The 21,192-nt window shown below is 57.5% G+C and overlaps 1 protein-coding gene across 4 annotated transcripts in view; it reads left to right on the top strand.

Moving 5' to 3' along the window:
* The window catches only part of EIPR1 (EARP complex and GARP complex interacting protein 1), a 67,790-nt gene that overhangs the window by 30,854 nt on the left and 15,744 nt on the right, over positions 1-21,192 (top strand). For all 4 annotated transcript variants that reach the window (XM_005889367.3, XM_070374966.1, XM_070374965.1 and 1 more), the window contains 2 exons: positions 10,508-10,664; positions 19,721-19,820. In XM_005889367.3, coding sequence (XP_005889429.2) covers positions 10,508-10,664; positions 19,721-19,820 — 257 coding nt within the window. The remainder of the gene's footprint in view (positions 1-10,507; positions 10,665-19,720; positions 19,821-21,192) is intronic.

The following is a 21,192-nucleotide window of genomic DNA, read 5'->3' as shown; positions in this document are numbered from 1 at the left end:
AGAGGTTCTTCCTTATGACCCTCGGCATCCCGGCTAGGGCGTCAGCACCCAGGGCTCCCTCAGCCCTCGCCCTCCTCCCAGGCCTCCGTATCCACCCCAGGTTCCTGCTGTTGGTTGTGGAGGTGTACCCGGGCATCTGGGTCGTGTCAACTCTCCTTCCCCCTGTCCACACAGAAGGAAGGGACATTCTGAGGCTGGCGTCCTTTGTTTAAAGCCAGATAGAACGCGGGAGTGGCCTCAGGGTGGCTGAGAAGGGAGGCAGAAAGTGGGGGCCCAGAGGCCAGGGAGGACGGTGGCAGGGGCCTGGCTCCAGCCTCCCTCGCCAGCTGGTGGGGAGATGGAATAGACAGTTCTGTCCTGGGAAGAGCCCCGCAGGCAGTGAGCGCTGCAGAGAGTGAGCCTGGGTGGGAATCCTGGGCGTGGAAGACAGCGTCTGATCCGGGAGATGGTGGGGGGCGGGGGGAGCGCTCTGGCCGCGGCAGGGTGGCTGCTGCCCATCCACGTCCAGGCCTGGGGACAAGGTGGCCTCGAGGGACATCCAGGCTGCGTTCTGTGAGTGCCCCCTGCAGCCACTCACTTCCTGTGAGAGGAGGGCTGGTGGAAGGCCCTGGGCCCTCCTTTGAGAAGCGCCCCCTCCCAGTAGACCTTCCGCAAGCGCAGGGCCCGCTGTTGTGTGTTTGGAGTAAGACGAGTCTGCTTTTAGAGGTCAGGCTCCGAGGCGGGGTGTGTCTCCGCCGTCCTGCAGCGTCTGACCCAGTTTCAGCGGAGGCGGTTCTCCGAGATGGTGAGGATTGCCCCTGGGACCTTCCGTTTAGACTCAAGTGTCTGCCACCTGGACGTGGCCGAGTGTCCAGGAGTGACACGAGGAGCCGAGGAGGGTGGGGGGAGCGCGAGGCGGGCCCTGTTGCTTAGCGACATTCCCAGCCAGCATCTCTTCTTCCGAGAGCCTGGCCACGGCCTGGCTTTGTAACGGGAGCACTTTGGTTTTTCACAGTAGTGTCCCTGCATCACTGATGGCTGTCATCTGCTTGATGCTGCTGGTCAGAGAGGCAGAAGGGCTTCCCAAACACCCTAGCAGACCTTTTCCCAGCCGTAACGTTTGCTGTTTCACCATCGTCTATTTTCAGAGGAGTTGGTAACTTAAATGAAGATTTCTGAAACTCCTGAAGGGTCCCCAAGTCTGCTTCAGATTTAGTGTCTGAGCTCCCTTTTTGTTTGGGGGTGAGGTCATGGTCTGTGTTTTAGGGGACCTCTGTGTCACTTAGCAGAGGTCAAAGAGCAGTTGGAGAAGGCCTGCTTTTCCAGTGAGGAATCCGGGTCACATGGGGCCCTCTCCACCTGAGGCTCCTTCAGCTCTTCACTGTCTAACTCACCTTGAGATTTCTCTACTCGCGTCGGAGGTGATGGGAGGACAAAGCCCTGGGTTGGGAGGACACTGGCAGGTCCCCTGGGAGCCGGCGGGGTCCTGTGGTTCCACCCCAGAGGCCACGTGTCCAGGGTTTCAGAGGAACCGCTGTGGGGGAGGGACAAGAACGGTCTCTGGAGTGGCCGTGGGGTGCAGGTGACATGCAGCGTGGAGGCCGGCGGCCTGGGCGGGGCCGGGGGAGGAGACAGAGCGGAGCTCGTCCCCTTGGGAGGACCTTCCTGGTCGTCCTCTGCTCTCGGGAAGACAGGCGGCGCTTTTACTCAGCTCTCTTGGTGGCTCCCCGCCCCGAGAGGGAGGCTCAAGGAAGGACCCACACTCCTGAGAGCAGCGCTGGGGAGATGCGGGACGCGGTGGGGGTTTGGGGGAGGAGCCTGGAGACCGCGGAGGGGGCGGGGCGGGGCGGGGGGAGGAGCCTGGAGACCTAGGAGAGGGCAGGGCGGGGGGGAGGAGCCTTGAGGGGGCGGGACGAAGGGGCAGCCTGGATGACACACGTGCGCGCAGGTGAGCGGAGGGGGCAGGTGAGCGGAGGGGGCGGGCAGGCCTGTCTCCCGTGACCACGTCTGCGGACTCGGATCCGTCCACCCAGCCGTTTCCCACCGTGTCACCTCTCGCAGGGGAGGAGGGTCAGGTCAGGTGTCAGCAGGGAGTGTTACCTGGGTCCACCACGCAGACACTCCCGCACCCGCCCCATTCTCAGCCCTCCCCGTCAGGAGCTTTTCAGCATGAAAATCGCACGGTGTGACTAACTTCAGCTGCCTTTGGACTTTGCAAAGATCTGAGCACTTGCAGCTTGTTCAGGAGAAAGTACTGTAAGCATGTAAAATGCTATCAAACCTTCCAAGTAACGTGTGTGTGTGTGTGTGTTTCATGGAAAGATCCAGAATTTCCAAACAGTGACCCTGTTCGTTTACAAAAGACTGATGAGCACACAGACCTGGTTTAAGTTGGTCTCTTACTTCTGTGTTTCAGAATCCCCCCTTCATGTCCTGCGCTTTGAGCCGTTCTCAGTAAAATAAAGAGAGCAAAATAAAGAGAGGAAAGAAGGAGGAGCATTTCCAGTGTCTGTCGTTCCAGGGCTGTGCGCTCATTTCTAGCTGGCAGGGATGGTTTCATGAGCGCGTGGCCCAGAGGTGGCTCCTCTCTGCTCTGTGCTTTGCTGGACTGGTGAGGGACGCTGTGTCCGCTCGTCAGGCTCCAAGATGAGCCTGCGTGTCCGTGTGCAGAGTCAGGCTTCTGAACTGGCGCCAGCCCCATCACCCCGAGAGCAGTAATGGGCACCAGTGGGGTTCCCCGAGCCTGTGAAGGGCACACGCTTCAGTGGCCGTTCCCTGGGCAACGGCAACCCGAGCCAGCTGGCTCCATCCCCACCCGGCAGCGCGCGCACCCGCCAGGAGCCAGTGCCGCAGCCATGGCCGCAGCCATGGCTCCGATGGTGCACGTTTGCAGTCAGGTGTCAGGGCCCAACCGAGGAGGAGCCCCTGGGCGGCAGGCCTCGGGGCACTGGGCCAGACATGCGGCCGCAGCTGTGGGGCGTGGGTGCCTGAAAGGAGCTGCATCTGCAGGAAGTCAGGTCAGAGAAGGGCAGAGCTCTCTGGGGTCTGCAGTGTGCCTGCTGGAGGGCGAGACCTTGGAGCAGCCCTGCCCCGAAGAGCTGCAGGGTCGGCGGTCAGGAGGGGCCCTGGCTGGCCCTGGCCTGCTCTCTGCTGGGCGCCAGCATTAGGGCTGCGGGGCGAGAGGCGGGTGGCCTGGGTGTATCCTTGTGGTTGCTCAGCACGTGCTGCCAGACAGACTCGGGGAGTCAGGACAGTGCTGGAGCTGCATGGAGTCCAGCTACGACTGTGAACGTCCCTAGGGGTCTCAGGAGTAAGGATGAGGGTGGTCTCAGCAGAGCTGGGCGCGCAGGGCTTGGCTGGAGCTCTGGGGTGAGTGAGATCATGGGTGTGCACCTGTGCCTTTGGGGTCGGTTGGTTCCACCTGGCTGGGTGTCGGGATGACACAGGGCTGAGGAAGGGCCAGCAGGCCGGCTGGGGTGGGCAGCCGGGGCTCTGGGCTGGGAGGCCACAGAAAGGTCGCTGCCAGCTGGAGGCGGCGGGGTCCCGGAGGGATGAGGGTTCTGGCCCACTTGGGGGTGAAGCTCCCCAGACACCTGGCACCACACCACTCATGGGACCCCTTGCAGAGCCTGTCCCCCCGCAGCACCCAGACCCCTCCACCGGGAAGCCCTGGGAGGTGCCCGGGCAGCTGCGTGGTCGTCACGGAGCAGGCTGCGGCTGGCGCCTCCGGAGCTGAGACGGGAGCACATGGAAGGCGGCATCCCAGCTTTGTGGGCGTGTGGGCCCTTCTCAGGCCCTTCCCGTTGCCTCTGCATCTCCTTTAAAAGCAGCCCCATCCTCTGGTGGGCCCCCGAGACAGGCAGCCCCCCGCCTGGGTCGGTGGCTGTGGGAGGGGCACCAGGACGATGCACTGGGGGTCAGGAGCCGCCCGCCCTGTGGCTATGGGCCGGCTGCTGGTAGTCCTCTCGGAGGTCGCCGTGTGCCCGCGCCGCCTCGAGTCAGGGACAGCAGCACGCTGGACACCGGCCTCACCGGCTCGGGGAGCCGCCTCCTGGAACCTTCTGCTGCCTTGCAGGTTCCCTGTGGGTTTAGCATGGGCGTGAAGGAGCTCCGCACACAGGGGCCCCCAGACGTGCTCTGTTCCCCCGCCCCACAGTGTTCCGAGGGGAAGGGGATGCCCCGCTCCCTGCCCCACTGGCTCTGCTGTCCCTGGAAGGGTGGGGACCCTGCTCCCTTCCCGTTGTACCGTCTGGAGTCTGCACGCAGTGCCTGCCGGCCCTCTGAGAGGGGGCCCAGGCCTCCGTGTGTGGGTCTGACGGTGAGATGGGGTGTGATGTGCTGGGCAGGGACCGTGTCAGCTCTCACAGGGCCCTGTCCTCCTGCCGCCGCTGCCCTGGGAGTGGTTGGCTTTCCGGGGGAAAACCTACAGGATGTTCTTGGGGTGCTGCTATGGGGTCGTTCCTCAGTGGAACCCAGGTTTCCTGGAAGGCAGGGCCCTGGCCTGTGAACTGTCTCAGGAGCCGAGTGAGGGGCAATGACTCCATCGTGGGGGCTCAGGGCAGGTCCCACCTGGTCAGTCCCGAGTCTGCGGTCACACCCACCAGGCGCTGGAGGACCTGGCCCACCTCCTGTCTCCTCTGCACAGCCGGAGCCCAGGGCTGCCACGCTTCCTCCCTGTGCCCGCCGGCGCTCATGGCCCGTCCCCCCACCCTGCTCCTGCCGAGGCACTGCCTGCCCACCCTCAGGCATCTCGGGGTGCAGGGCTCCCACCACTGGGGCAGATGCCAAGGCATCGCCCGGCCCACCCTCAGGCATCTCGGGGTGCAGGGCTCCCACCGATGGGGAGACACCTGGCTGCCCTTTGTTTCTCACTGCAGGCTCCTGCAGCACCTGAAGGCCAGGGCTGGTGGGGAGGCATGGCGGGCACCTCCCTGGGTGCTGGCGGGCCAGCCGGGTTACACCAGCTCAGCTGGATCCCACCTCATCAATCTTGCTCAGCCCGTGTCAGCCGGCAGAAGTCTCTGAAAATAGCCTGAGATTCCGAGTCACCACGCCCCACGGAAGCCTCCTCCCCCGCGGCTGTGGATCAGACTATCCCCGGCCGGGCTTTGCTCAGGCTTACAGAGGCGCTAATCTCCTCCGAGTCCACGAAGCCTGGACTGCTGCTCCCCACCGTGGTCCGCGCCTGGTGTGGGTGCACTTGGCACCCTCGATGCGCTCTCACATCCATTTGCCTGATTGCCTTTTTATCTAAGTGCCTTCAGATCGAGTGTTACACGTAACAGTCAGGCCAGCGTCAGATGGGCCTTCTAGACACAGCTCACAGCGCACGTTTTCCCTTTCAGAGTGCCAGGCTGTTCCCAAGCCAGGAGGCTTCAGCTGGCTTTGGACTGGTGTGAATGAGCCCCATGAGCCGGGGGTGGACACTTGGGTCCCTGGGCCTCGGTCTCCTCATCTGAGAATGTGGGGCATGGTGGGGAGTTGCCTGCACTGGATCGTCTGTGGGTCTGAACCTGCGGTGAAGACCGGGCTCATAGGAGGTGGCCCTGTCCATGTGGTGTGGGGTAGGGGGCTCCCGGTCACCGGAGTGGAGCAGTAACTCTGGCAGTTACACTGCGGGGCCTGACTTCAGGGTAGCTTTGAAAACAGAGATAAAAGAAGAACGCCTCGGTGGTCGTTACAGCATCTTCCTTCTAAAGATCAGGTTTTCCTTCTTAAAAGCACCTTGGGTTCTTTGATAGCTGGTGGATGTGTGTTGAATGCTCAATTGAGATCCATACAGATGTGGAAACCCTCAGAGCCCATTTGCGTGTCTCGGTGGGCACACCTCCAGCGCTTCTCAGTTAGGGCTGTTTGCCTTCCATTTCATCTGCTTCTGATGCCTTGGAGAGTTTCGATAATGCCTACCATATTCCTTGGACCAAGAGCGCACCCTGACAGTACTCTGCAGCCCTGCACATCCCTCGGGCGGGTGATGTCAGCAGGCGCCTCCCGGTGGCTTTCTGGTCTTCCTCAGGATGGTTCTGGTGTTTGTCTTTCAGTAAGGGGCTTCGGACTCGCCTTGTATTGATGGAATTCTTCCTGCCAGATGCGGTCCGGTTTCAGAATCGCCGGCCTCCATCCCTGGTCTGGAGCAGGCCCTCCACCCGCCCGACTGGTCCCCCGGGCCCTTCCCGGTCTGGTCCTCGGAGGCTCAGCCCTCATTGCTCTTGGCGTTGTTCAGCTCGTTGTGTCCCACATGGCAGTGTTGGCCATGCCCCACGCCCCGAGGGCCCCGGGCCTGCGATCCTGCTCAGAGCGCCTCTGTGTCCACTTCCACGTGCCCACAGCTTCCTGAGGGCACAGGTCAGGTTGCTTCTGTTCCCAGCAGCTTCCTTTGACTCCCCTGCAGGGAGGGCATCTCCTCCCTTCAGCACCTCGCCTGGATTTGCAAAGATCTGGACCTCGTGTTACGCAACCGTTTGATCATGTTTTGCATCCACGGGGGCTGCGTCTGGTCTGACTGGGCTCCGTGTGTCAGTCTCCCAGTCTTCTCCTCTGGGCTTCTGGCTAGACCGTTGGCCTCCAGCCTCAAGTGCACACGGCGAGGAGGGGCAGGGTGCGCCTGTCCTCTTCCTAGCCCGCCGAGTGCAGCTGCTCTGTGGCTATTGTCCATAACACCCCGGCCCTACATGCCTTTAACCGTTAAAGTAGGCCCATGTCTCCACTGCCTCTGACAGGGAGAGGGACACTTTCTGAGGCTTCCACCCGCTGACCCCAAAGGCCACGGAGAGGTGGGCCTTTTCCCTCCTGCTGTATGTCCGCCCCGTGGAAACGGCCTCTCTGGGTGGGTCTGCAGGGCTGGCACATCTGCTGTGGCCTGGCTTTGTCCATTTATTGCCTGGCCCCCCAGTGCCCCAGTCTGACGGGGACATGGGACGCTTTGGGTTCAGTGAACCTTGAGCTGCCAGGTTGTCGCGCTCTGCCCGGCATGTGAGCAGCAGCAGGAGGTCCCTGGAGGCCAGTGGGGGTGGGGGTGCCTTGTTACACTCCTGCCTGGTGCTGCGGGGCCCTGATTGCGGGGCCTCGGGCCATGTTCCCATCAGTGGGTCCTGTGTCTGAAACCGGCCCAGCCCAGGCCTGGGTAAAGGATTATGACTTCAGTGGAGTGACTCCCCTCAGCCTCCTGCTCATTCACTCCTGTTTCCCTTGGCATTTGTGTGAACGCACGCGCGCGCGCGTGTGTGTGTGTGTGTTGGCGGGGGCGGGGGCAGTGATACAGGGGTGGAGGGCCATCTGTTCCGTTCCTTGGGGGACGTCTCCTGTTGTCTGTCGGCCAGTTGGCCTTCCTTGGCTGGTACCTTGGCCTGGTTGGTTGTTAACGATAATTGCTGCCCCCTGGCTTCTGGCAGTCACCTACCACCAGCAGGCTGCTCTCGCTTTGGGGCCAGATTTAACTACTGGGGTCAGAGAGTGGTCACAAAGCCTGTTACCAACAAGCCACGCTTCCCGACAGCGTCTCCTGAGAGTAGGGTTCCTGGGTCCCCTGGTACATGGACTTTCAACTGCCAAAACGTTTTTCAGAACGTTTGAGTTATTTTACACTCTTTCCAGCAACACTTGAGGGTACAGTTGCCTTTACATTGAATTTTAGCCACCTGTCAGTTATGTAGTCTATCTTGCTTTGGTTTTGTTGTGCAATTACTGTTGATGTTGAGCATCTTTTTTGGTGCTTATTGACCATTCAAATGTTTTCTTTTGTGAAATGTCTGATTCAGTCTTCTGCCTGCTTTTGAAAATTGGGTTACTTGTCTGATTATTAAGTTGTAGAAATTCTTTACATGTATTAGATACAAGCCCTTTATCAGGATACAGATATATGTGTTCGAATATTGTCTCCAAGTTCTGCTCTATTTTTAAAGCTGAGTCTTTCCAAGAGTGGCAGTTTTAAATTTTGATAAAGTCCAATGACTTTTGGTGAATGAAGTTCTTAATTATGAAGTAGCCTGTTATCAGTCTTTTTCTTTGTCATTTGTGGTTTTTATGCCTCATTAAGAAGTCTTTGCTAATTCCACATTTAGGATATTCTACTGTGTATTGTAGAAAGATTTGTATGGTTCTGTCTTACTCATTTCAATCTCCAGTCTACCTGGAGTTAGTTTTTGGATATGTTGTGAAGTAGAATGCAGCTCATTTTTTTTTTTTTTTACATGGATACATAACTGATCAGCATCTTTTACTGAAAAGACCACCCTTTGTCCACTGCAGTTAAGTATCATTCTGTCATTTTGTTTTAAATCAGGTGACCGTCTCTGTGAAATCTATTTCTGGATTCCATTTGCTTTCTCTGGGCTATTTATCTAACTGGGTATCAGCAGTAAATTAATACCAGATTGTAAACCATCCAGTTTGTTCTTCTGCATGACTGCCTTGGCCATCTGGGTACTTCACATTTCTGTGTCAGTTTTAGCATTTCTTCCAAAAAAAAAAAAAAAAAAAAAGCCAACTAGGACTTTGAGGGTTCAGGGCTCTTTACAGTGAGAAGTTTCCCATCCATGAACATGGTGTGCCCCTCATTAATAGTTTTTCAAATTTCGTTTTTAAAAATCTTTGTTTCTCTATAGATACCAGTTGAATTTTATACATCATCTTTGTGTCTAGCAGTTTTGCTGATTTCCCTTTGTATTTCTACCGTCTGTGTGTGTAGATTCTAAGTTTTTACACATATAATCATTAGCAAATAATGGTTCTGTTACTCTTTTCTTGTTCTTGCAGTTTTTTTCTTGTCACGTTGAAGTAGTTAAGACCTCCCGTGGGACGTTAACTAGAGGTGGTGGCACAGTATTCTTGTCTCCTTCCTCTTCTCAAGGGGGAAGCGCATAATGTCTCACCCCTAGCAGTCATGTTTGCTGGGTGAGCAGGCAGCTGTGGGAAGAGCTACCTTCCCGACCGGAGCAGAGCCCCAGAGGGAGCTGTCCGCCGGGAGCCCAGCACTAGCCGGTCCCCCCGCGCACCAGTTGTTGCTGCCGCGTCGCCTGCCGTCACATGCGGCGCACTGCTCGTGCGCACAGCCAGTGTTTTGTTCTCAGGTCACTAGTCCCATCACTTTTCAGGGTAGAACTTTGTTTTTCTGTCATTTAGGAAGATTAAAATAATCTGTGCCTCTGCTGGGTGGATGTTTTGGGCATTTGCTGCTGCCTTCCAACTCAGAGTTACCAACTGTCTCTTCAGTTAGTTTTTCTCTTTTCAGGAGTTCCATTGACAACCCAGGGGCTGTGCAATGAGACTGTGGAACTTAAAATCTCAGCAGAAAAAATCCATTTCGCTCATAGACAGAAACTGTCATGTTCTACTTGACATGGTTAAAAGTGGATGTGTTTACATAGAATTTGTATGTAACATCCATGATTCTTTAAGCTGCAATTCCCTGCTCTGTCAGACCCAGTCAGGTACATGAACAGAGTGCTGAGACTGGGATCAGAGAGACGTGGGTGAAGTCCTGATCCTCCTGCTGACCGTTTGGTCGTGGGTGATAATGGTGTTGTGATAACAGCACCCGGGGGGCAGGCGTTTCCCGTGTGGTTACTGCTGTGGGGTTCTTGGTTGATTCGTTTGGTGTTTAGATTGAAGGGCCGGCGCATGTAGTGAGAAGTGGGACATTTGCTAATGTGTGGTAAGGTCCTCCCACCCCCCGCCTTAATTTTTGTGTAGGAATTACTGCTCACGGGGCGTTGTTTTCTACAATTATTTCATATTTTTCACTTGATACCAATTACTGTTTAATGTTGAAGCCTATTCATTGTTTTATTACCATTTATTAAAGACCGTTTTTAAAGGGGAAGGTGTTTAGCACATGTGCTGTTCAGAACCAAGCAGCAAATTTTGGAAGAGTTTATATTTAGGAGTTTGTGGTTCAGCTTTTAATCATATAATGTTAAATCTGTTTCTTTTGTCTCATTTGTGTCTTTTCATCTTATTTTGTGTCTCACTGCAAAAATCTGTTCACAAAAGAGGACTTGTTTAGAGGGCATAAACCTGGAGCTGGCGTGCTCCTTGCAGAGGGGACCCTCCTCTCTGTCCACACAGGGGTCTTGCGTCAAGGTCGGGCCCCACGCTGCTCTCTGCCAGGGCTTGGCCTGTGGCCCCTGGCCCGCGCTCACGGCTTCAGTGGACCGGGGGTCTGCACCCCCACTGACACCATTTAACACATATGTGTGAGCGCTGCACACGTGCTCCCCCACCCTCGAGTCTGGTGCCTTGCGGGGCTTCCAGGAAAAATGTGTTTGATGCGGGCCTCTGCACTCGCAGTGATTATAGCTTTAGCTGCACAACCCCCCCTCCGCCCCGTCTCCCTCCCTTGTTTGAAGAACTATTGAAGAAGAACAGGAGGAGATCGATTTTGAGGAAATTAAATTTTCTTCGGCAGAAGGATGATGTGGGAGCAGGGGATCAGGGGCTTGAGCTGCGTGGCTGGTCCGGTTTCTCGGGGCAGGGGTGCAGGCTGGGGGGCAGCATGCTTTGCTGACGTCTCCCTCTTCCTGTCCCGCAGCCGCAGACAGCAAAGTGGTGACCTGCGCCGCTGTGTGGAGGATGCCCTTGGAGCTGGAGCCCGGCGGCCAGGACTCCCCCGAGGATGCTGCAAGCCCCGCACACACCCTGGAGCTGCTCTGTCACCTGGAGCCTGCGGCCCGCGGCAGCACTGCCTGGTAGGCCTCGCCCCGTGTCCCCCTGCAGAGGCCACTCTGTGCAGAGGGGACGCCAGCAGCTTGCCTTCGCTCTGTTTAGTGCCAGTTGTTCTCCAGATGACGCATCTCCGAGGGCCCTGCTGTACACACTCTGAGCGGAGCTGTGTCCCGGGCCTCTCCCGCTAACGTCAGTCCTGCTGGTACCTGCCGGGAGGACGGTCGGGCGCCGGCCAGCCCTGAAGCACTCCAGTGCTTTCTGCCTCACAAGTGCACGTCTACCCAGCCATCCTGTGCGTAAACTGACCTGTCGCCTTGGGCCGAAGGCTTGTGCTGTCACCTTCTGGGGACCCCGTGGACGCCCCTGCGCGGGTCACGCTGTGTCCCAAGCCCTTGGAGGCTTTGTCCCGAATTTATTTCCCCAAATGTCCCACGCAGGGTCAGGACAGAGAGACGCCACCACCTCCCTCAGGCTCCCTGGCGTGTGGCTGCCCGTGTCCGTGGTGACGGGGTGGCTGTGCCTCTGGGGTGACACACAGACCGACCTCAGAACACGCCCAGCTCTCCCCTCAAGAAGCCATGTTTCCTAGACGCGACTGAGGGAACGTGCCCTTGTGATGAGTGTGCATGTTACAACAGGAGTTGTTGTCCTTGATACAGTAGCACTCCCGAGTGTGCGTGTGCATGCACAGTCCCTTCTCAGCCACCCCCGCCAATTAAACGCATCTAGTCCAGCAGGTGACTATTAGGCACCCGTTGCACACCCTGCCTTGCTCCAGGGTGATGGGGCTGGGGACCTGTCCTCCAGGAGTCAGGCTGTCTCTGGGGGGACGTGGTGTCAACATCTACCCGAGACCCAGGCGGGCGGGCGGGGCGCAGGCTGCAGTCATGAGCCCTGTGCATGGGCCTCAAGGGAAGAGACACTCATGAATTGGCGAGGGGGTCTCTGAGGAGGTGACGTCTGGAGCTGGGGCTGATCCTGGTTTCCACCGTCTCCCCATCTGGGGGTGGGAGGCCTGTCAGCCTGGGGGTGGGGGAGGGGTGTCAGCGCGTACTAGGCCGCGCAGGTCTCTCCTGCCCAGGGGATGAGCCGACTGTGCAGCAGAGGTGTGAGGGCCTGTCCTGTCCTCCAAGGCAGAGCCGCCCTGCACCCCACACGGAGCTGTTTGGAGGTGCGTCTCAGACGGCAGCCCCGTCAACAGCCCCATCTCCCCAGGAAGTGTTTGCACATGTGTGTGTGGTCCTGCTCGAGGAGGACCCAGGGGGATAGACAGCCCGTGGACGCATCCTCGTGGAAGCACCTCTGGGTCTGCAGCCTTGGGCTGCTGTGAGCTGACTCTGAACAGTCTGTGAGCACCCGCGTCTCTGCTCCCCTGCCCAGCACCCAGGGGCAGCTGCTGGCCGGGCAGCGCTGTGTCAGCATTGTGGAGGCAGGGGCTGTGCCTGGGGTGTGTGTGGGCCCCGTCTCGGTGCCCTCGCTGGCACGTGGGGCGGCTGCACCTTCTCTGAAGTGTCTTCAGTCCAGTCAGTTTCCTCCTAACACACAAACTTGAGTCTGGAGAGCTGTGGGGGTGAGGGATGCTGCTGGTGGTCACGTGCGGCAGGCGGTGGTTCCGTTCCCGTGTTTTCTCTTCTGACTTGTTATCTGTGCTGAGAGCTGATCTCAGAGTGGGGCTCCCAGCCGTCCTGACCGTCAGCCACTGCTGCCCGTGGGGGCGTGCAGGAGCACAGCACAGTCCCAGGGCCTCAGAGCGTGGCTCTGTTCACCGGCCGAGGCGTGGGCTCCTGTCCTCAGGGCCACTGAGCTTGTTCTGTCCCAAGCAGCCGAGACTCTGGGCGGACGGCCCCCATGTCTCCACTGCAACCGTCATGGTTGGGCAGTGCCTGGCGGCTGATGCTCGTGTCCTGAGGCCCCTCCAGGGACTGGCCAGAGCTGAGGGGGGACATTCTAGAGGGCCTGTGACTCTGTGTGCTTGGTGGGCATATGCTGCTACATGGGGGACCGAGTGCTGACGTGTTGCATGTGGGCCTGGTTTCTTGTGCTCACCTGTCCCAGGTGGTGGTAGGGTGACTGGAAAGTCACCAGTTTCTCTAGAGCAGGTCTCCATTCCTGCAAAGGAGGTGACGCTTCTGGTTGTGGCGGGGCCCCTGGATTTGTGGTATTGTCTGTAAGTGAGGAAGTGAAGGGGCTGGTGTAACGTGCCCCCCAGACCCTTTGGGGCCTGACTCCTGCCCGTGGGGACACAGGTCCTGACGTCGCCTGGAGGACTGCCTGGGGACCTGCAGCCCTAGTCTCCCGTGGGCTCACTGTTGCCTCCTCAGAGAGGCTCTTCCTAATGGTTCTCTCCAGATGACCCCTGCTCACCCCCACTCAGGCCTTTCTGTCGTTTTGCACGATTTCATCTTTTATCGCAGCCGTCGCTGCTCCCTGGTGCTCCACTGCGCTCATACTTGCGTGGCTTTCTGTGTAGGCTGAGTTGCTTTCATGGAGGGGACCTCAGCACCAAGGACAGCGCCTGGAGCGCAGCTGCTCGGGTGTTGTGGGAGAGGGGCGAATTCAGCACCAAGGACAGCCCCTGGTGCTGCGGGAGAAAAGGGGGAGAATTCAGCACCAATGACAGCTCCTGGTGCTGCAGGAGAAAAGGGGGAGAATTCAGCACCAAGGACAGCGCCTGGTGCTGTGGGGAGAGAGGGAGCGAATTGGGGCCACAGTGACGACGCTGAGTCCTGATTTGGCCCTGGGGGGCAGGGTTTACGCACATCACCTCTTGAGTTTCTCACAGCGACCCCATAAGCGGGAACCACCACAGACCCACCGAGTTCCCCGGGCTCCTGCAGCCCACCTGTTCTCTGTTCACCCCAGTGTCTCTTGCAGCCTCGTGAGGGGGAGGTGTTTGGGAACACGGCAGGCAAGAGCAGGAAGGGGTGGCGGTCTCCTTCGCCGGCTCCCATGAGGTCTTGGCAGTATCACGGTCACCATTGGCTGGAGCGCTGAGTAGCCTCCACGGGTGACTCGGCCCTGCGTCTCCTCCCAATGCTGGAGAGGCTCTCGGGCTGCTGAGGGGGTGCACTTCAGCTGCGGGCCCGTCCCCCCGCCGACCCGGGGAGCAGAGTCCAGGTGGTGGGAGCAGGGCTGCTTCCCAGGTGATGTACAGGGGGCAGGCACACAGATCATGGGGTCCCGTGGGTGGTGAGCATCTGCTTAAAGGAGGCGTCACTGAGATCAGAGCCCAGCAGCTTTGGGGATGGAATACGGTTATGACAGTTGGCTGCAGCCCCCTTCCCATACACCCTGCTTCTCCCTTGAGTGGAGGGGCCGAGACGGCTGGGGAGCCTCGCCCCAGGGTCATGCTGGGTCTCCCTCAGGTCCTCCCAGATGCTCCTGGCCGTCGATGGGGGACCACTGGCCTTTTCTTTCTGTGCCAGCTTTTAGGGGAAGTTCCCTCTTCAGTGTAGGTGGAGGTAAATGTCACACTGACATGCCAGCCCGGCTGAGGGGTCGGGGATCCCGGAAGGTGGTGTCCACGTTACTGGCCTCATAGGAGGAGGAGAAAGGCGGGTGTTGGGGTTGAGCGTGGAGGCAAACACAAGAAGAGAAGCTTGGGCATGTCCCTGAGCACTTGCGGTGGCTTGGCCAGAAGAAGGGATGGGGCCTCACCTCTGGTTTTGTGGTTCTCGTTTCAGTCCACGTAATGGAGGGGTTTGCTTTGGTTCAGGTGAATGTTACACACAGTGAATTCTAAGCCATCCTTAATATCTTCCAAAGCTGTCCCAGAGGATAAGTAGAGAAGATGTTTGAAGTTTTCAGAAAGCTGATGGTGTGACTCTGCTGTCAGTGAGGGTGGAAAGGTCTCTGTGGTTACGACAGCATCATCATGGGAGACTTAGTGGGTTTTTATAAGATCCGCGTGTGTGCTTCCTCTCTCACCCCACCTGGAGTCCTTAGGTGTAAAGCTTATGAACTGGAGCTGAGAAGTTGCTCTCCTGCTGGAGTGGTCTCTGAGCTTTGAGAGAAGCCTGGAAAGATGCCTGTGTGTGTGTATTAAGTCACTTCAGTCGTGTCCGACTCTGTGGCCCCATGGACTGTAGCCCACCAGGCTCCTCTGTCCATGGGGTTCTCCAGTCAGGAATACTCACACGGGTTGCCATGCCGCCCTCCAGGGGATTTCCTGGCTGAGAGACTGAACCTGAGTCTCTGTGTCTCCTGCATCGGCAGCAGTTCTTCACCACTAGCGCCCCTGGGAAGCCTCACGGCCCTTACTTTGTACAGGGAAGAATAGTTGGTGATCTCACAGGGCAGCGTAAAGATGCCCTCCCCTTTCCCTGTGGCCAACGTCTCCACGTCAAACGGGATGGTTGTCAGAGCCACCCTGCGGGAGGAGGACAGGACAGGAGCCCCAGGGGGTGGTGTCCATCGGCTCCATGTCCACCCTGTGTTGTGATGGGGCCTCAGACAAGCCCACCCAGGGGGCTTCTGGGGAGGGCAGGTCTTCCCACCCGCACACCGTCCGTGGCTGGACTCTCAGTGTGAGGGTGTCTTTCTGTTGAGCCCTGCACGTGGGTGATGGACCAGTAAGTCTGTGCAGGCAAGCGGCGTTAGAATAAACACAGACCTTCAATAAGTAACTCACTGGTGCCCAGAGCCACACACGCCTCTGTTCTCAGGAAGGGGTCCCTGGCTGGGCATGCATCTTCATGTCACTACAAGTGTCCGCATGTCACAGAACAGGAAACCTCGCATCCATAGATTTGATCAACGGGGGCTTCCTGACTTAATGGTGTAACTCTTAAAGTGGTCTTTTTTGAAAAAAAAATCTTTATAGCATTTATGAAAAGCTAACTTACATTCTGCTGTGAATTTTTGAGCAGGAAGAATTCATCAGGTTGCCAAATCTGTGTATTTTTAGAGAGAGATATATAAATTGAGGAAATAATGTATTACATTCTTCTTGTAAAAGGTTTTCAAAACTTGGCTGGTAACCACTGATACAGTCACCGATGACTTAATAGATGTGTTTCTTATTGAAGGTTTTCCCGTTTTCAGTAAAGTAACAAACAGGAGGGTTTCGGAGCACCACTGGAGCAGTGGTCCTCGCCTAGCTCTCGTGCGCTCTGTCTTCAGCTCCGTGGCGCGTGGTAACTGCCGTCTCACGTGTCTCGTATTCGGTGGTCTCTATCCTTCTAGCAGCTGTGCTGGCCCGACAGCCCTCCTGCCTGCCAGAAGGGGCTTCAGGGGGTAGGTTGAAGAGGTAAATGATGTGGACTAAAAGTAATCGTAGCTCAGCTGGTAATGAATCTGCCTGCAGTGCAGGAGACCCATGTTCAATCCTTGGGTCAGGAAGATCCCCTGGAGAAGGAAAGGGCAACCCACTGCAGTATTCTTGCCTGGAGAACCCCACAGACAGAGGAGCCTGGCGGGCTTCAGTCCGTGGGGTCGCAAGAGTTAGACACGACTTAGCGACTAAACCGCCACCAAAGTAATCTTCCACGGAGGTCGTTTTAAGAGTTTCTCAGCGTCCACAGAGTGTCCTTAGCCCAGGCGTCGAAACCTAGCGTGTGAGTCACTCATTTTGGAACCACTTGTCTGAGGAAGAGAAGTGTGTTTTGTTTGATCACGTGCGGCCGGCCTGTGAGATCAGGACCCTTGCTCCTGCTATCCTGGCCTTGTTAACTGCACAGAGAGCTTTTGTTTCTCTCGCTTGGGTTTATTTGCAGAGACGGCCCTTTCCTCGTGTTTGTCTCTCAGTGATAATGAGGGGGTGCAGTGTACACACGTTAGGTGGTGCTATCTGGCTCCTGACTTGTTAATACAGCTTTAGTCGCTCACACCTATGGAGAGAGAGTGAAAAAGCAGAGATGTGGGTGACTTTTATGAACAAAGAAATAAACGCCCTAGTTTGGAGCAGCAAGTGTGGCAGAAACTCTGGGTCATTTTCCTATGTTTATAGCGCTGGTTCCCTGGTGATGATGTGTGATGCAGTAGAATTTCCTTTTTTATTGCACTTCGCATGCCCTGCTTATTCCCGCCTTTCTCGATCACAGGGCTTGCTCCCTGTAAACCCACTGCACGTACTGTCAGATGCGTCACCCCCGGGTGGACAGTAAACAGCAACTGTGCTCAGCGGCTGGGCCCGAGTGAGAGGGGGCGTCTCCTCTGGGGACAGTCCTGTCTGTGTGCACCTCAGGCCCGCTCTTTTTTAGCAAGGACCCCGATCGCCTGGCCGTGCCGACTGTCTGGAGACGGACACACACACACCCTGGGTTTGTTGCTTCCATGGGGGCAGAAGTTGTAGGACAAAAGGGAGACGCCTGGGAGGAGCACAGTGGGAAGGTGGGGGCCGGGAGCCGGGTGAGGCTGGCAGGAGGAGCGCAGTGGGAAGGTGGGGGCCGGGAGCCAGGTGAGACTGGCAGGAGGAGCGCAGTGGGAAGGTGGGGGCCGGGAGCCGGGTGAGGCTGGCAGGAGGAGGCGAGGGTGCGGGGCGTGTTTCCTCAGTTGTGACCATGCGGGACGGTCCACACGTCAGGACCGCGGTCGCCCTGCTCAGTGGCTTGAAAAGTGCGCTCGTTTTACCTTCTGATCCTCAGTCCTGGTTTTCCTTGATGCGCCTTTGAGTCGTCCCCTCTGTGTGTGCTCCTGTGGGGTTTGGTTTCTTCTTACAGTTTTCAACAGTGAGCTGTCCCGAGTCACCCATCATGTCAGGCTTGGCAGACACAGGTCCCGACCACAGCCTCCCCCAAACATGCCGGGTGCCGGCCCCTTTCCCGTCTGTTTGGGGCCTCTCTGCAGGCCCTGTGTGGGAGCCGGGGCTGTGGCAGCAGTGAGAACGTGTCCCAGACCTGGATCGGCATGTCTCCCTGTCCTTCCGTGCCCTCCCCGAGGCCTCACACCTGGGTTAGACAGAGCCCAGGTTTCCAGCGCACGGGCTCTCTCCCCCTCCCAGGACAGTTGGTGGCTTTCTCCTTAGTCTCGTCTCTTTCACAGGAAGTTAACAAACTGTTATTGACGTGATTCATGTCGGTTTTCTGAGGTACCTGTGTTTTCCTTCTGCTTTTCTACTTTGGGCATCTCTGGTCATGCAGATGGGCTGCCCAGGGGGCACAGCGGTAAAGAATCCGCCTGCAATGTGGGAAACTCTGGTTCAACCCCTGGGTGGGGAAGGTCCCCTGGAGAAAAGAATGGCTACTCACTCCAGTCTTCTTGCCTGGAGAGTCCCATGGACAGAGGAGCCTGGCGGGCTGCAGTTCATGGGGTCGCACAGATTTGGACCTGACTGAGTGACCGAGCAGCAGGCACTGTTGTGATAAAAGTTGTAACAGCTCATTGACAGTCTTGAGGGGTCGCACTAGGGAGGTGCCCCCGGTCGGTCAGTATCGTGTTCTGTGTGGAAGAGAAGCCGTGAGGGTCTCCATCAGTGTCTACAGTGGTCACGTGTGGGAGGATGTGAAATGAAGCTCTCTTCATAAGCTCGGAAGAATTTCATTAGGGAAGACAGAAATCCCTGTGGTCACACTGAAAAATTCTCAGCCTCTTCATGGTTTTATCACATGGGCGATGTGATTTTTATCTTGTTGGTTGTTCAGATACGCATTCGTCAGTTAAGACGGCTTTGGCTGCAGGTGACAGGAAACCCTGGCTCACGTGGGCTGAGACAGAAGGACGTGGTCTGCCGTCTCGGGCCTGGCGGGTGACCAGGGCTGTCAGCTTTGCCCTCCCAGGAGGGGGCAGTGGAAGATGTGGGCACCACCCACCTGGGCCCCTTCAGACCCAGCCCCCAGCAGGCCGCCCAGCATCTCAGCGGCCAGGGTCTGTCAGCTGTCTGTGCCTCAGGTCCTGGGAGAAGGCGTCAGCAGTGCCTCAGCTCAGGTGCCCTGATGAAACCTACGGCTGGACTGCTCACAGTTCCCGGGGCTGGAGAGCTGGGGTCAGGGTGTGGGCAGGTCAGGGGCTGAGCGGGCTCTTTTCCCAACTGGCAGGTGGCCGCTGTTCACCAGACAGTAAGAGAGAGATGGAGACGCGGAGAGAGATGGAGACGGAGAGACGCAGACGCAGAGACGGAGACGCAGAGAGAGACGCGGAGATGGAGAGAGACGGAGAGGCGGAGAGAGACGCAGAGGCGGAGAGAGACGCAGATATAGAGATGGAGACGCAGACGCGGAGAGAGACGGAGACGCGGAGAGAGACGGGGACGCGGAGAGAGACGGGGACGCGGAGAGAGACGGGGACGCAGAGAGAGATAGAGACGGAGAGAGAGATGGAGACGGAGAGAGAGACGGAGACGCGGAGAGAGATGGGGTCGGAGAGACGCAGACGCAGAGACGGAGACGCAGAGAGAGACGCGGAGATGGAGAGAGACGGAGAGGCGGAGAGAGACGCAGATGTGGAGAGAGACGCAGATGTGGAGAGAGAGAGAGAGATAGAGACCGAGACGCAGAGAGAGACGGAGACAGAGAGAGACAGAGACGGAGACACAGAGAGACAGAGACACAGGGAGAGACGGAGACACAGAGAGAGACGGAGATGGGGAGAGGGAGACGAGGACGCAGAGAGAGACGGAGAGAGAGGCGGAGAGAGAGACGGAGACACAGGGAGAGACGGAGACACAGGGAGAGACGGAGACGCGGAGAGAGACGGAGAGAGAGACAGAGACACGGAGAGACGGAGACGCAGAGAGAGACGGAGATATAGAGATGGAGACGCAGACGCGGAGAGAGGCGGGGACGCGGAGAGAGACGGGGACGCGGAGAGAGACGGAGATATAGAGACGGAGATGTACAGGAAGAGAGAAGTAGAGAGACAGAGACATATGCACACAGAGACAGGGAGCCTGGGAACTGGTGTCAGTCCACACCAGGGCACTTACCCCATCACAGGGGCCCATCCTCCCGACCTCAGTGAACCCTGGGGAGGGATGTGGGCACTCAGGCCTCAGGAGCATGGTAGCTGCGCCGGGTCACTGCCCCAGGTCACGCTGCCTCCCCCTGCTGACGGGGGCTGGGCCGGGCCTAGCTGAGGGCCATGTGTCCGAGCTCCGGGCCTCGGGGTGGGCACCTCGTAACTCTGGGCTCCCTCCTTCCCACAGCGTCGCCTGGGAGCCCGCGGGAGACGGGAAGAGGGTCATCTCGCTGGCCGACAATCACATCCTGCTGTGGGACTTGCAGGAAAGCTCCAGCCAGGCCATGGTGAGTAACTCAAGCCACGAGGTTTCTGTCCTCTGTCTTCCTGATTAGACCCTTCAGGCGAGTTCAGAATACACTCCTCGGTTCATACATGTTTAGAATCTTGACACTGATTTTGAAATCACTAAGAAACGGACTGGATCATTGTCATTCAGATGACTGACTGTCTCTTTCAGGCAAAAAGATTCCGATTCTGGTCTCAGGGCCGGGTGCAAATATGACAAGGAACCTGGATGTTGACAAAACTCTCCCCTTTGGCTGTAATTTGCCCTGAATCGTAGTCTTCTGTTTCAAGTGTGAATCTTTTTAATGAAGGGTTTCCAACATGTATTTGGTTAAATACATGCTCCTCCTTTCAGAGAGGAGCATTCATGACACAAAGGTTTCCTGGTCGTGAAAATAACTGTTGACCGTGACCCGCTGGCCTGTCAGCGTCTCAGGGTGTGGCTGTCGGGCGCGTCCGCTTTTCCATCTGGGTGGCCGTGGCCATCGTCCTGCCCTGTCAGGCGCCCGTGTGTCCCCTGAGGTCTCGCCCTGCGGCTCGGGGGCAGCTCTGCTACAGGGTCCCGACCAGAAGGCGGCGTCTCCCCCGACGGCCCGTTCACCCCCAGACCTGCTCAGTGCTACGCGCCAGGCTTCTTGGGAACCAGTCTGGCTTTCACATACTCCTCACCTCAAAGAGTGTGTCTTTTAGAGACTAAATATTCTACCCATTGGTAGGTATTTTTTCATATATGATTCCTTAAAATGTCCTCTTATCAAATGTCTTGTTTGACATGGATTCATAATTTCAGTGCATTTGTTTGTCGAAGCCGCAACTCTGGAGAGAAGGTGAAGCACTTTGACACGACAACGGCTCTAATGCCCCCCATGCCTGGGGCCCCGCTGCCGCCCCCCGGCGTGTGAGAGGCGCGCCTCCGGGAGACCCATTCAGGGGCCATGTTCACCTTCTGTCCGTCAGTGCCTGGGACGCGTGCTCAGCTCTCTTGCCTCATGTCTTCCCTTCTGGGTTGAGGTCGCATGTGTAGTGATGGGTCGTTATCGACACACGGCCTAGAAGTCAGACTCGTCCCAGTGTGGAGTGACCTGTCCACATACAGAAACCGCACGACCGGAAGGACTTCTCACAGGCTTCAGTGGGAAGTTAGGAGTCAGCTGGTTTCCCCAGCACGGTCATAATCCTTCAGGAAAGCACTGTCTTTATTAAAATTAAGAAAAAAATAAGACATCTCTTTATCCTGGAGCAGAAAGCAGATTTCACCCAAACTGAGGCCCAACGGGAACCTGAGGGGAGCTGGCTCCCGGCGTGGCCCTGTGGGCCCCGAGTCCAGGTCGACGCCTCCACAGTCCCCCCATCCCTCCGCCTTCCAGGGTA

Source organism: Bos mutus, chromosome 8 (genome assembly GCF_027580195.1).
Source record: "Bos mutus isolate GX-2022 chromosome 8, NWIPB_WYAK_1.1, whole genome shotgun sequence".
NCBI classification, from domain to species: domain Eukaryota; kingdom Metazoa; phylum Chordata; class Mammalia; order Artiodactyla; family Bovidae; genus Bos; species Bos mutus.
Note: the sequence above shows the minus strand (reverse complement) of the source record. Positions and strands in the feature narration are given on the sequence as shown.